The sequence below is a fragment of the Sinocyclocheilus rhinocerous genome, unplaced genomic scaffold, assembly GCF_001515625.1.
Source record: "Sinocyclocheilus rhinocerous isolate Xijiao unplaced genomic scaffold, SAMN03320098_v1.1 scaffold1398, whole genome shotgun sequence".
In the NCBI taxonomy this organism is placed as follows: domain Eukaryota; kingdom Metazoa; phylum Chordata; class Actinopteri; order Cypriniformes; family Cyprinidae; genus Sinocyclocheilus; species Sinocyclocheilus rhinocerous.
This window is the reverse complement of record NW_015632523.1, coordinates 43,831-58,354: the sequence shown is the minus strand read 5'-3', so window position 1 is coordinate 58,354 and position 14,524 is coordinate 43,831. Positions and strand designations below refer to the sequence as shown.

The 14,524-nt window shown below is 38.6% G+C and overlaps 1 protein-coding gene across 1 annotated transcript in view; it reads right to left on the bottom strand.

The window, feature by feature from the left end:
- ankrd27 (ankyrin repeat domain 27 (VPS9 domain)) overlaps window positions 1-14,524 on the bottom strand; it is a 41,487-nt gene that overhangs the window by 3,399 nt on the left and 23,564 nt on the right. The window contains exons 12-26 of the mRNA XM_016555676.1: window positions 13,794-13,874; window positions 13,363-13,487; window positions 12,529-12,611; window positions 12,018-12,133; window positions 11,724-11,816; window positions 7,890-8,087; window positions 7,727-7,786; window positions 6,647-6,766; window positions 6,107-6,151; window positions 5,272-5,466; window positions 3,146-3,265; window positions 2,941-3,114; window positions 2,044-2,140; window positions 1,822-1,888; window positions 1,178-1,229 (exon numbers count right to left, since the gene is read on the bottom strand). Of these exons, the coding sequence (XP_016411162.1) occupies window positions 1,178-1,229; window positions 1,822-1,888; window positions 2,044-2,140; window positions 2,941-3,114; window positions 3,146-3,265; window positions 5,272-5,466; window positions 6,107-6,151; window positions 6,647-6,766; window positions 7,727-7,786; window positions 7,890-8,087; window positions 11,724-11,816; window positions 12,018-12,133; window positions 12,529-12,611; window positions 13,363-13,487; window positions 13,794-13,874 (1,626 nt within the window). The remainder of the gene's footprint in view (window positions 1-1,177; window positions 1,230-1,821; window positions 1,889-2,043; window positions 2,141-2,940; window positions 3,115-3,145; window positions 3,266-5,271; window positions 5,467-6,106; window positions 6,152-6,646; window positions 6,767-7,726; window positions 7,787-7,889; window positions 8,088-11,723; window positions 11,817-12,017; window positions 12,134-12,528; window positions 12,612-13,362; window positions 13,488-13,793; window positions 13,875-14,524) is intronic.

Sequence of the window (14,524 nt, the reverse complement as noted above, 5' to 3'; positions counted from 1 at the left end):
TACAGAAAATGCAACTTAAATAAATCAAATAAATAAAAATATAGGCTACATGCGCATTCAGTTGAACAGCAGATTCTAGCCATGCAGCCTTCTCTCTGGTTTTATGACAGTATTTGATCCATGATCGACATTAACGGCTGCTTAAGAATAAATCTGTGCACATAAAATTATCCTGACTCATTGAACCTGGATCGAATTAGTGAGATTGCTTGAACTTAAATTGTCGTTTATGAAACCGCTTTAGTCCGGATTGATTTGTTAGGTTATTTCAAGTCAGGTTTTGGACTTTAATCCCCGCTTTTCTAAGCGTCTTTTATGAAACAGCCCCCAGGTCTAATACTCCTATGGTGGTCGCAGCTCTGTTACGTTACGTTCAGTTCAGTTCAGTTCAGTTCAGTTGTTAAGTTAAGTTCAGTTAATACATAAGTAAGATTATACAAATGGTCACTATGGTTTGAAATTATTATTGTGGCTTGGGAATTAAGTTAAGTTACTTTCAGTTAAGTTATGTTCAGTTAAGTTAAGTTAAGTTAAGTTAGTACGTAAGTAAATAAACAAACATATAAATAAGTACGATAGATATCTGGAGAATGGTACCTGGTCTAATACTCCTATGGTGGTCGCTGCTCTGTTACGTTACATTACGTTCAGTTCAGTTAAGTTGTTAAGTTAAGTTCAGTTCAGTTCAGTTAATACGCAAGGAAGATTATACAAATGGTCACTATGGTTTGAAATGATTATTGTGGCTTGGGAATTAAGTTAAGTTACTTTCAGTTAAGTTAAGTTATGTTCAGTTAGTATGTAAGTAAATAAACAAACAAACATATAAATAAGTAAGATAGATATCTGGAGAATGGTACCTGGTCTAATACTCCTATGGTGGTCGCTGCTCTGTTACGTTACGTTACGTTACGTTACATTACATTACGTTCAGTTCAGTTCAGTTAAGTTAAGTTAAGTTAAGTTAAGTTAAGTTCAGTTCAGTACGCAAGTAAGATTATACAAATGGTCACTATGGTTGTAAATTATTATTGTGGCTTGGGAATTAAGTTAAGTTACGTTACGTTACGTTACGTTCAGTTAAGTTAGGTTCAGTTAAGTTAAGTTCAGTTCAGTTAATACATAAGTAAATAAACAAACAGATAAATAAATAAGACAGATATCTGGAGAATGGTACCTGGTCTAATACTCCTATGGTGGTCGCTGCTCTGTCGGTCCTCTTCTGACTCCTGTTAAGAGCAAAAGCTTCTCATAAACAGCTTGAAATGATATTGAGGGAAATTAAATTTAGTCAGAAAGTGAATGATCACAATAAAAAAAAAAAATGTTACTTTTATTAAGGAATTGTGCATCAAATTGCAATACAGTCATTTATGATAATACAAACGATTTCCATTTCAAATAAATGTTGTTCTTCGAACTTTCTCTATGCAGCACAACTGTTTTTTTTAACACTTATAATAATCAGAAATGTTTCTTGAGCATCAAATTACAATGATTTCTGAAGGATCATGTGACACTGAAGACTGGAGTAATGATGCTGAAAATTCAGATTTCATCACAGAAATGAATGACATTTTTAAACATATTCAAATACAAAACAATTGCAGTTGAAAATGCAATAATATTTCACAATATTACAGTTTTTACTGTGTTTTTGATCAAATAAATGTAGCCTTAATGACCAGAAGAGACTGGTCATTAAGGCTACAAAAAACATTACAAATCTTTCTGACCTAAACTTTTGAACTGCAGAGAAGATATTTTTTTTCCCCTCAATGTTATGTTAATAAACAAGTCATTAATTGACAGTAAATGTACCTTTGTTTTGTGAGGTCTGCGTCTTTTCTGCCACTGCTGGGACTCTCATGCCGTTTAACTCTTTGAACTATTGATTATGTTGTTGGAGAAATAACAGAGTTCAGTTTAATTACACAACATAAATTCATAATGCAATGCATATCATATAATACTATGTTCATCATAGCCTACTAGAGTGTTGAGATGAAATAAAAGTACAAATATCAAATATCTGATTCTTACCCACAATGCCCTCTGTTCCTCTGGAGTGTGGTTTGACCGGATGAACGTCCGGAACGTCAGCACAGGCTTTCTGCAGGAGTCTCTGAATCTCTGTATTCTGAGGAAACAGAAACATACAGACAAATCATTTCTTTTTTCTTTCAAAATGTGGCACATCTTTAAACCCTATTGTTGTGTTGGGGTCAATTTGATTTTCAAACTGCTCAAAATACTGGTTAAACTACTTATTTCTTCTTGAGGTTTTGTGAATATGTTTCATTTAGGGTCATGAATGTCACTGCAAAGTTTCAACACACTGATGTGTTTTGGAAAGGCTGTACAGAGTTTGTCATGACTTTTGTGTTGGGGTCAAACTGACCCTCCAGTGGTTTCCCTGCAATTTGCCAAAAATCAACACTTTGACAAACACTAAAGAGTCAGGTAAAAAAACAAAAACAAAAAAAGTCACTTGAAAAACATTGTACATATGAAATACTGTACATGAGAAAATTTGAAATTTAACTCAAAATTGAGATCTCATTATCTAGTTGAGTTTCACAGTAAAAAAAAAAACTGTGTTTTTGGTTGCTCGTTTTTGATCTTAATGACGACACTGTCACAGAAAAAAAAAAAAAAGAATGAAAAAGAATTGTGGGAAACACAAGGGTTTGAGAAAGACAACAACAATGTTTAACATGTTGTTAAACACTACTTATGCACCTAATTTAAATTACCTAAATTATTCATTAGAAAAGTTTGCATTCATCATTTACTGATAAGCGAGTGTCCAGCTACAGGATTGTTGTGAGTCTATTTAAAGCATAAATAAATGTGTATAAGGTTTGCAGCTGTAGCTGAGCGCGCGCACACACACACACACACACACACACACAGACAGACAGACACACCCACACACACCTTCCCGGCGGTCTCGTGTGCGCAGTCGAGGGCGGTCCGCTGTCTCTTGTTGCGCATGTGCACTAAAGCTCCTCTGTGCAGCAGCAGGTCCACCAGTTGGATGTGTCCGCCTCTCACCGCCTCATGCAGACCAGTGTTACCGTGATTATTAGCCAGATTCACCAGCGCACCGCTCTGATCCACATCAAGGGTGTCCAGTACGTACCTCAAGCAAAATGGTGGCTAGCTCCGGATTTCCCTTCAGACAAGCAAGAATCAGCGGTGTGTTTCCATACTGATCTTTCTTGTTCAGTTTGGCATTACACTCCAGCAGAGCAGACACCACCTGTAACACACACACACAGGCTCAAACTATTGATGTTAAAAAAAGAAACAGCTCAACCACTATATATACTGGCTGGAATAAACACAAGCATCGACTAGAGTGGCCGCAATCAGCTTCAGATGCTGTATCAGAGCCACACTGCACCGCAGACGTCTGCAGTGTAAATTGTCTAAGCATTAATGGCAAGGAAAGCCCCTTATACTGGAGAGAGGCCACGCATGAAGTGTTTCTTGGAGGTTATAGTACATTGAAGAATGATCATATGACTTTTTACATACGCCATGTGACCTGTAAATGCGAGAAAAGAAAAAAAAACGTTTCCATTGCAGTTTTGTGAATTATTCCTTTTTCGCATTGCCTGAAAAAGCACCTCATGCGAGCGTAAAAACTTTTTTGCGATATATGGGCATTTTTTGCAAAATTGGTGCATTTCCATTAGGCGTATTTTCAATTCGCAATTTCAATTTGCGCAATTTGAAGGGTAATGGAAACTGATACCAATACTACTGATGTCTCTATGAAATTGTTTTTTTCCCCTAATATTTAACCATTGACTATTTGCAATGTTGACTATACTAACAGTATAATTGAGAGCTAACAATTTGAACATATATTAGACTAAATAACAACAACTAATTTAAATGAACTTAAAACCATCTTCATCTTTCCAACCCATTATAATAAATATCATATTTACCTGTGCCCTTCAGCAAGTAGGAAATATACAAAAATTGAATAAAGTTATCAAACACTAAATTCTAAATTAAATATAGACGAATCCTTAAAGCTACAAAGTTATTGCTTCTTCTGTTTTCTTTTGTACTTTGATTAACAGACATCACAGCAGATGGGTTATTTTGGCTGCTATTACTTTAAGAGATGCTGATGAACATGACGCGGATGTGACACGCATCGTGTTTTCTCACAGCCTTTAATATATAATTTTTTATTATGAAATGAAATATGAATTATTTATTATTTATACGCTTTAATATGAAATGATATACAGCACACCGGCGCATTTGTGCATGCAACCGAAGAGCACGTGCTACGAGCACAGTATAACAGCTGACAGGACGGGAAAATTCATTTTTACTGATATATGGCCTGACAACATCTCATCTGACTGCAGTTTACTGATGAAGCTCCTCGTCACCTGTACCGTTTCTGCACTCGTTTGCCTGGCGAGTGGAGTGCGCGACTGAAAAGTCTCCCATTTGATGTGGTCATAAAGACGTTCTGCGACGAAATAAATGCAATTCTTGTCAAGAAAAAGAGACAGAAGCAGCAGCTGTGAGTGGGGTGGCTAACCCTAGCTCCGCCCCTGCGTTAACTGTGTTAAATATTTTTTATGGCGTAAACCTGGAAAAATTAATCGCCTGTGTTAACGCGCTAATTTTGACAGCACTAATATATATATATATATAGAGAGAGAGAGAGAGCGAGAGAGAGAGAGAGAGAGATATGGATGGATGGATGGATGGATAAATAGGGTTCGTACAGATACTGCTAAATGAAATTCCAGGACTTTCAAGGACTTTTCAAGCACTATTTTTTGGGTTTTCAAGGACTAAAATCGAACAATATTTCTATCTTTCAAATTCTAATAAATAAACTAATAAAAAAAAAAGGTACAAATAAAGTGCAGCACAAGCAAAGCATGCAATGACTGTGGCCACTTTAACATTTAAAAGGATACTATGGCAAAGTTATCGCTTTCCTTATTCAAATTGATTTTATTTTATGAATACATGATTGACCTGAAGAATGAAAGCTATATCATACACTTGAACAATTATGAGCTACATCACGCTCGTAGACTCTAGGGGTGTGACCCTGGATAAAGTCTTAGTCTTATCGACCCAAACTTTTTAACTGAAGTGCGCATATATAAATGAATATGCACAATGAGTTATTAGATATTAAAAAGCTAGTGCTTAAACACTGGTTTCAAAGCAGTATTGTTGTTATGAGAGGTGGTCTGTGATTGGTCAGGATTTGCGCACCTGTATCTGGCTGTTCTGGCAGGCCAGGTGAAGCGGGGTGGCGCTCTGATTGTTGCGGGCGTTGATGTTGGCACCGTGGCGGGTGAAGAGAGACACTAGAGCTGTGTGTCCGTGCAGCGCCGCCACATGGAGCGGAGTGAAGCCGTCAGCACTGCTGTTCACACCCACACCGTCCGGCTGCAGGTGGGCTGCTTTCTGAACACACACAGACTCACAGTTACCACAAAATGCTTCTAAATTCATATGAACCTACTTTTGTAGATTATATCAGAAACTGACTGCCTGGGCACTAGGGCTGTCAAAATGGCTGAGGGGGGGGGGGGCACTTTTGGCTTCTCTCCTGAGGCCACAAGAGGGCGCACTGAGTAAAATATTACTAACACACTTTTATTCAAAGCAATAAAATAACACGACTATATTTGAAAAAAAGTGCATGTTTAAATAATGTTTATAAACCAAATATAATTACTTAAGTTGCTTAAACAATTAAAAACAAAACAGCATCATGTATGTATGCATAGTTTAATACAAAGGACCGAAAACCAATCACAGAGTACTTTTTTTCATTTAAAAACATGTGATGCAGTGGATGGGGTAAAAAAACAACAACAACAAAGTTTTGAGGCTGTTATTTTGGGTGTGAAAGTGTTTATTACATTATTATCTTGCGCAGATGTGCACACCTAAAACACACACACACACACACACACACACACACACACACACACACTATACTGTCATTCTGTGTTGTTGTTGTTATTATTATTATTAAAGCAAGATTAAAGCAAGACAGAATCCTCTTTAACAAGGTTTATGTGACCCGAAATGAGCTCACCATCTGCACATCTCCATCAGCCACGGCTCTCAACAACTTCTCCACCTGTTCACCAAACACAGGACAGAGAAAACATAACATAGCTGGGTGTCTGCAAGTAAAAATGACAACAATTGTCTCCAGGCACATTAATTGTTAAGTGATTATATGATGATAAAATGGCAATTTTAACTTAAATTTTCAGTCATTTTTGGTGCTGAATTTCCCTCTGAGCAAAGCTTTAGAGTTTGAATGCTTGAAGAAATTTAAGATTTAAGAAAAGTAAAAAATAAATATATGATCATTACAATTTATTTTATGATCATATATTTATTTTTTACACTATAATTGGAATTTACATCAGTGATATGTTTCTGTCTTGATTTTTATAATAAGAGTTAAAACATAAAAAATAAGTTTTTGAGATGACATTTTTGTCTTTGCATCTGCAGTCATTTGTGGTGCTTAATTTCGCTCAATAAGGGCTTATTTGATCTCATCTGGTCTTGTAACAGGAGAAGTGTAACGCTATGACCTGTCCTCCAGATGGCGCTGCTGTACCTCTTTGTGTCGAGTGCGTTCGGTCTCCGGCGGTGTGGCCGCAACACTGAGTGAAGACATGCTGGACATAGATGAACGCCTGCTGCTGCAGTCAGACGGCTGAGGAGAGCGACTCGGAGACTGAAAGCAGAAATGGAGACTACAGTCTATCAAAAGGTCTGCTGCTAAAATACCTTCTCTGTAAAGATTCTCCAGGTCAGCACAAAATCATCCAGTACAGTTATTTGTCTTTCTCTGTTGCTCAAGACGTTTTGCAACTTGTCAGAATGGGTTCAACGGTTGAGACATGAATGAGTGGCAAAACATATACTTTAAGTAAACATATTATGTCTAGTTCACACTTGGCGTCTTTTTTGAAGCTGCCAGCGTCTGTTTTACATTATAATCCTATGGAGTAAACCGTGTTTTCAAAAAAGTCCTGAGCGCTTTTTAAAACGTCACCGCCGGCGTCTTTTTCTGCAGCTCAGAGCGTCTTTTCAAGTTGAAAAAAAGTTCAACTTTTCTGAAAAAAAACGCCCTTTTGACAGCTGACCAATGGCAAGCGAGTGGCGAGTCGTTTCCATAACAACAAAAACAACAAGAAAAATGGAAAAGATAGCCGGTAGATTAGTTCGTACTAGTTTCGGAGCACAAGGAGTTGTATTATATGAGCACAAAACTGTATCTAACTTAGTCTAAAATATGCCACAAACCGTGCATCATTCAACCGGAGCTCCTGGACTAAATTGTTGTAAGCACCATACTGTTTCCTTCCCCGTATAATGTCACGCACCCACAAACATCGTTGTGAACCGACATTCTCCTCCCCGTTAACTTCAAAAGGCAACGCAAGAGCCAACTTTTTACTCTTTCTCGACATTTCTGCAGCATATAGCGCTAGGCTACTGTTGCAGCTGTTGTTATAGCAACAAAAGACGCCCTCGGTTGCTATTTGTAACCAAAACGCTGCCAGCTTTTTATATTACTAAAAAAGCACTCGTCAACTTTTTCTTGTCAAAAAAGACGCCAAGTGTGAAGGGGTTTGGCAGACAAAAAACAAAACAAAACTGGGAATCTAACTGAAAGGATATTTGAACTCACCTCGAATCCACTTTCCCTTTTACTGGAGTCATTGTGTCTGCGCTCCAACAATGACAGAATCTATAGCACAGATAATACAACATTCACAAAATGACTTCCTGCTGACAGTGAAACGAACCGTTTGCTCCACGATTGTAGGTGTGTTAAAGCCACAAACTCTAACCTTGGAGTTGAGGGCACAGTGTAATGGAGTCTCCTTGGCTTTGTTGTGGATGAGGGTTGATGCTCCGTTCTCCAGGAGCACCTCCATGATGCCCTCGTAACCCCAGCGAGCGGCGATGTGCAGAGGCGTGTCTCCCTTATCGTTCTGAACGTTCAGTCGACAGGAGTGCAGGTCGAAGTACAGCAGCGCCTTCACACACTGAGACACACATTCACATCAAGAACGAAATATCGACATTACACACATCTCTACAGTCCATCACAGAAACACAACTTTTAAGAAGCAAAATAACCCACTTGTAAGCTAAATGTTCACAAATGTATTTTCTTCTATTAAAGGGGTCATGAACTGAGAAACCAATATATAAGACATATAAGAGGTCAGTGTACTATAAAAACATCCTGCAAGTTTCAGAATTAAAAACTTTCTCTTATATTGAAGCCAGTCTGCCAAAACGACAGCTCGTGGAATGTTCTACTCTATGATGTAATAGTGTGGATAAGCACCGCCTCCGCAGAAGAAGATCAATGCCTGCTTCTACATCGCTGCCTGTTTAGCCCCGCCCACCGATTCTACGGCTGCGTTCCACTATGTTTTGACACACACTCGCGGACTTCCCTAAGCACTTCCCCTCGGGGGGAATCCCCACTACCATTTTGAAGTGGATGAGGGAAGTTTATATGAACAGACCCTCGAACCCTCGATTTTGACCAAAGGAGCAAGTCAGCTTCATATGCACACTTCAAGCCGCTCTGTGGACCACGATGCAACACGATTATGACGTCATCGCAGATCGCGTTTAATTTATCCCCACCCAAACAACTCTATAATATATCATTTGTTTATAGAATTACAGATCTTTTAACATTTATAACAGCCCAAGCATACCTATATACATATAGAATGCTGCACCAAAGAAATTTGTAAGTGGAAAAATGTAAACAATAAACCAGCTCCATAGCAAATTCTAAAGTGATCAAGGACTTAGGACGTTCCAATTCAGCCCATTCCAAGGGTTCCGCCAGTAGTGGGCACTCATGCAACGCAATCCATGACGTACATCCTAGGGGTGGAAGAAAAAATTGATTCTCCGATGCATCGCGATTCTCTTTTCAACTATTCTGAATATTTCAGAATCGATTCTGAGCTTGGTTTTTTTTTCCGCAAGTGGCACGTGCGCGCTAGAGACGCGGCGGGCTTCATTGCACAGAATTTGCACTGTGAGACACGTGCACATTGCTTGACAGTGTGTGCTTCCACCCGCCGTGTTTTACTTTAGATATGCATTGATTAATTTATGCAGTTTGGAATGCAGTACTATTAGATGCACGTAACTCGCGCACTGACAGACTTTCACGTGCGCTTTGTGTTTGTTGTCCTGAAGCTCGATCGCGGTTGCGGTTAAATGCGCTTGCATATACTTTTATATGAAATTTATGTAAATGCAGTCAGTTATGTTTTCAGAGCAGGACAGAACATCTGATATATCGAAATAGATCTGTGCATTAGTGTAAATGCAGCCTGTTAAAGCTGCCACTCTCTATGATCTCATCAATAATAATCAAATGGCAATAATGCTGAGGAAAAAAGTAAAACCCATAACTAGCCTATTGTCTGTAAACTTTCGGATACTTAAAGTACACTTATTTTAAATAAGTAATTGTTTTAAAAAATAGTCTGCTTATATAAAAAAAAAATAAAGTAAATTCTGCACAAATTAAATTTGATATAACATTTATATGAAAATGTAGCCATGTGCAGCAATATTGAAAACTGAGAATGTGACGCATCGTGATATTGAGTTGATAATGATAATCGTAATTGAATTGAATCGTGAAACCAGTGAAGATTCACACCCCTATTTTTAAGATGGCAGTACTGACATCCAACTATAAACAAAAAGCATAGAAACAGCAATGTTGGTTAAAATGTAAAGTTGTAAAGATGTATTTGCACAGCAGAAGAATTAATTAGGAAAAAAATGTAGATCAAGAATCGTTTTGGAATCGGATCGTGACTCCCAGAATCGGAATCGGATTGGATCGTGAAGTGCCTAAAGATTCCCACTCCTACATCCGCCCACTGATTCTTCATCACTGCCTGTTTAGCTCCGCCCACAGATTCTTCGTCACTGCCTGTATAGCCCCACCCACCGATTTTTCATCACTGCCAGTTTAACCCCACCCACCGATTCTTCGTCACTGCCTGTTTAGCTCCGCTCACCGATTCTTCGTCACTGCCTGTTTAGCTCCGCCCATCGATTCTTCGTCACTGCCTGTCTAGCTCCGCCCACCGATTCTTCGTCACTGCCTGTTTAGCCCCGCCCACCGATTCTTCGTCACTGCCCGTTTAGCTCCGCCCACCGATTCTTCGTCACTGCCTGTCTAGCTCCGCCCACCAATTCTTCGTCACTGCCTGTTTAGCTCCGCTCACCGATTCTTCGTCACTGCCTGTTTAGCTCTGCCCACTGATTATTTGTCACTGCCTGTTAGCCCCGCCCACCGATTCACGCAGGTAGTGTAAATAACGAGAGGCAAACGCAGAATCCAAACTATAAAGAAGGCTCTGAAGACACCAAATGCTGTGCAGTGCCAAGTTGTGGAAAAACAGTCTTTGCATTGTCTTCCTTCTGATCCCAACGTTAGGAAAGAGTGAATGAACTTTATTTTTAAAGGGTTAGTTCACCCAAAAATGAAAATTAGCTCATGCTTTACTCACCCTCAAGGCATCCTAGGTGTGTACGACTTTCTTCTTTCAGACGAATCCAATCAGAGTTTTATTAAAAATTGTCCTGGCTCTTTCAAAATTTATAATGGCACTGGGCGGGTTTTTCTGTTCAACAGTCCAAAAGAAGTCAAATAAAGCACATCCATCCGTAATAAAACGTGCCTCACATAGCTCCGGGAGTTGAATAAAGGCCTCCTGTAGCGAATCGTTGACGTAGGACGTAGGCATAGCGTAAGCTCCGGTGATTAGTGATGAACGCGGAAGCGCGGAGGAGAGACAGCAAAACAAAACGCCGGTAACGAATTAGAAGTACAAAACGAGGATTTGTAAAGAAAAATGTAGGATGATTTCAATATAAACCAAGAGGAGACTGGTTTTCATTTGCTAAAGTAAGGAAACCTTGCTTCCTTTGCTCCTTTAAACAAACTCGCGAGACTAGCATATCTCACAGGCGCATGCGTTACGCGTATGTCCTACGCCATCTGCCAGAATGGCTCGCATGTACGACGGTTAGTGGAAGTGAGAGAAAAGAGTTTATAAAGTTTTAAATATGGATATTTTTCTTACAAAAACACTTCGATTCGCTACAGGAGGCCTTTATCCACCCCCCGGAGCAGTTTGAGGCACGTTTTATTACAGATGGATGCACTTTACTTGACTTCTTTTGGACTGTTGAACAGGAACACCTGCCCACTGCCATTATAAAGCTTGGAAGAGCAAGGACAATTTTTAATATAACTCTGATTGGATTCGTCTGAAAGAAGAAAGTCATATACACCTAGGATGCCTTGAGGGTGAGTAAATCACGGGCTAATTTTACGGTGAACTGACATTTTAATGAAGATCCAGACTGTGTCAGTAAGAACTCGGTCCTTTGTGCACATTTTACCGTGGATTCGTTTACAAACAAGGCACAATTCAACGCAGGATTTTCAGAAAGACCGAAACTAAAAGACGATGCTGTGCCGACTATATTGGATCCAACAGTAATGTCGCAACATAAGTGTGAGTAACAGTTTTCATTACGTGGTCATATTGTTTTGTCTGTTAAACAGATCGTTTGATTATGAGAAAGAAAGAAAGAAAGAAAGAAAGAAAAAGACTTACATCTTCGTGCCCGTACATGCAGGCCAGGTGTAGAGGGGTGTTTCCATTGTTATCCTGAGCATCTGTGTTTGCCTTATAATGCAAGAGCAGCAGCTACAAGAGCAAACAGGAAGATCAATGAAACAACAATTGAAGGACAATGTGATAAGATTCATTTTTAATTATGCAAGAAGAAATACCACAGACTGAAGTGATGTTGGATGCTAGGAACTAGCTGCACAGTTTTGTAACTCTGTTCATCACAGCTACAAATCTACAAGATCATTATTAGTATGAGTGAGGTTAAGTTCTGACCGTGACACCCTGGAAGCCCTTTTGGCAGGAAAGGTGCAGCGGTGTGAGCGCGTGATAATCGGTGGAGTTCACCACAGCTCCCTTTGACACCAGCAAATCAATCAGCAGGGACTGACCTGATCACAAGCACAACACAGGAGAACAAGCCACAACATTTATCCGTCAACTCTGTGTTAAAGCTACAGATTCATATGGTAGCATTTAAAAAAAAAAGACAAAAATACAACAAAATCTAACCCATTATAAAATACCAGGCATGATGTGAAAAAACAACATCAACAACAACAAAAAAAAACTAATAAAACAAAACAAACCGGAAAAAAGTAAACAAACTGAACAAAAACAAAGTAAAACAAAAACCAAACATAAACCAACTAATGAAGTAAACAATAAAAAATAAAATATGTATTTATATAAACAAAAACTAAACAAAAAAGACAATACAAAACCCAAAATAAACCAAACAAAATAAACAAACAAAAAAACTAAACTAAATTAAGTCAGTGCTCACCACAAATAGCAGCAACATGTAGAGGAGTATAGCCTCTGTCATCCCGAGAGAATGGAGTGACTATGGACGGGTCGTTTAACCTCCTAAACCAAGAAAGACAAGCAAAGCAATACTTTAATAAATAATGAGGCAAGTAGGCCTACATTCAAACTGCATGCTTTCTAATATGTTCAGCCTGTGGTGGTTATCAGCCCAACACACCATTAATATTACTGTATCAAACTGAATCTGATAGCAAAGCTGAAGAGGCATACAGTTGTGATAAAGCCTGTAGTGTAAAAATAAATAAATAAATAAATCTTTATTTAATACAATTTCAAGTCTTTTACTTATTTAATAAAATGTAGAACAGGTAAGTGCTGTCTAAAAGAAATTAATGCAAAATTTCAGATCACGGACCCATTTTATATTAAGTGTCCTTTACTACTATGTACTCACATTTAAATTGATTATTTGATACAATGCACTTACAATGCATATACGTGTTTTTACATTTGAAAATAGCATCCTGTAATTACATCTGTAATGATTTTTTTGCAGTTAAATCTCTAATTATACTGTTGACCCAACCTCAACCCCTTAAACCTAGCTAAACCACCAAACCTGTCCCTAATGTTAACCATATCCCTCCTCGATAGCAGCAAAAGTGTTTTGCAATTTAACGTGAACACAATAGGTACATTGTACCTAACAATTCATTATTGTATTATTAAGTACACAGTATTCATCTAAGATACCTAATAGACACCTAATATAAAGTGGGACCCAGATCAGTTCAAAAGCTCCTCTGCATTTATTGTGTGGATGATATGTATGATGTTCGTCAGCACTGACCCTGAGATGTGGCGGTCACAGGCGTCACAGGAACAGAGTGGGTGACATAACTTCCTCCCGTCCTCCTCATTCTCACTCTCGCTCAGCAAACGCTTCACCTCAGCCTCATTTCCACTCACAATGTGCTGCCCATATACACACACATACTTAGTATCAATTCATCTTATTCAACATTGTATAAGATACATACATACATACATACAGTAGTATAAACGAGTATAAGGTTTTACTTCCTGCTCTTGCACCAGTCAAAAATAAGGCTCAAATAAGGCAATGATGTCTCAGTGATCAATTATGAGAAACAGTCTTTGGTTTCGCAGGAAAGCTCTTACTATGAGTACTAAATATAATATTTCTTCCTGTGGTGTTCATGGGAAGTGGGCAGTAAAGTTGAAACTGGTTACACAAAGAGGCTTTATAGCGGTGCTCACCTCAAACAGCTGGTCTATAGGTGTAGCATTCTGGGACAGCAGGTCCACCTTCTGTCTGAAGGACAGTCGATCTCCTGACCCCTGCGGACCACAGCGCACATTCACAGACAACACACAGACATGCAGCTATGGGAGGTGTGTGTAGTATGTGTCAGTTCACACAATCTTGAATGCATGTGACTATCGAATACACTGGACAAGCCACTTTTTTACAGCTGAAAAGCTCTGCTTACACACTATAAACAAAAACAGACTACTAGTGGCTTTATTAAACTGGTTCAGTTTCTAAGAAATTGCCACAGCATTCTGGGATTATGCACCCTTCTTTAAGCCTATTGGACATATATTGGACCTGGTGCCTAAAAGGCTGAATGTTCAAACCCTGCTGTGGTTTATCACAGGACTTCAAACCAATTGCTCGATGATAACTTAAATTATACATATTATAAAAATATATTTTATAATAATATCACAGTATGAGTAAAAATCCCTATTTAAACTAGGGATGCACCAAAATCAAAATTCTTGGCCGAAGCTGAAACCAAACAAAATGAAACACTGGGCCAAAGGCCGAATCCCAAACATGGTTTTTCACAGTTTGTTTTCCCCATGTATTTTGCCTTTTTTTTTTTTCACCAATGCATAAATTAAAGGGGTCATATGATGCGATTTCAATTTTTCCTTTCTCTTTGAAGTGTTACAAGCTCTTGGTGCATAAAGAAGATCTGTAA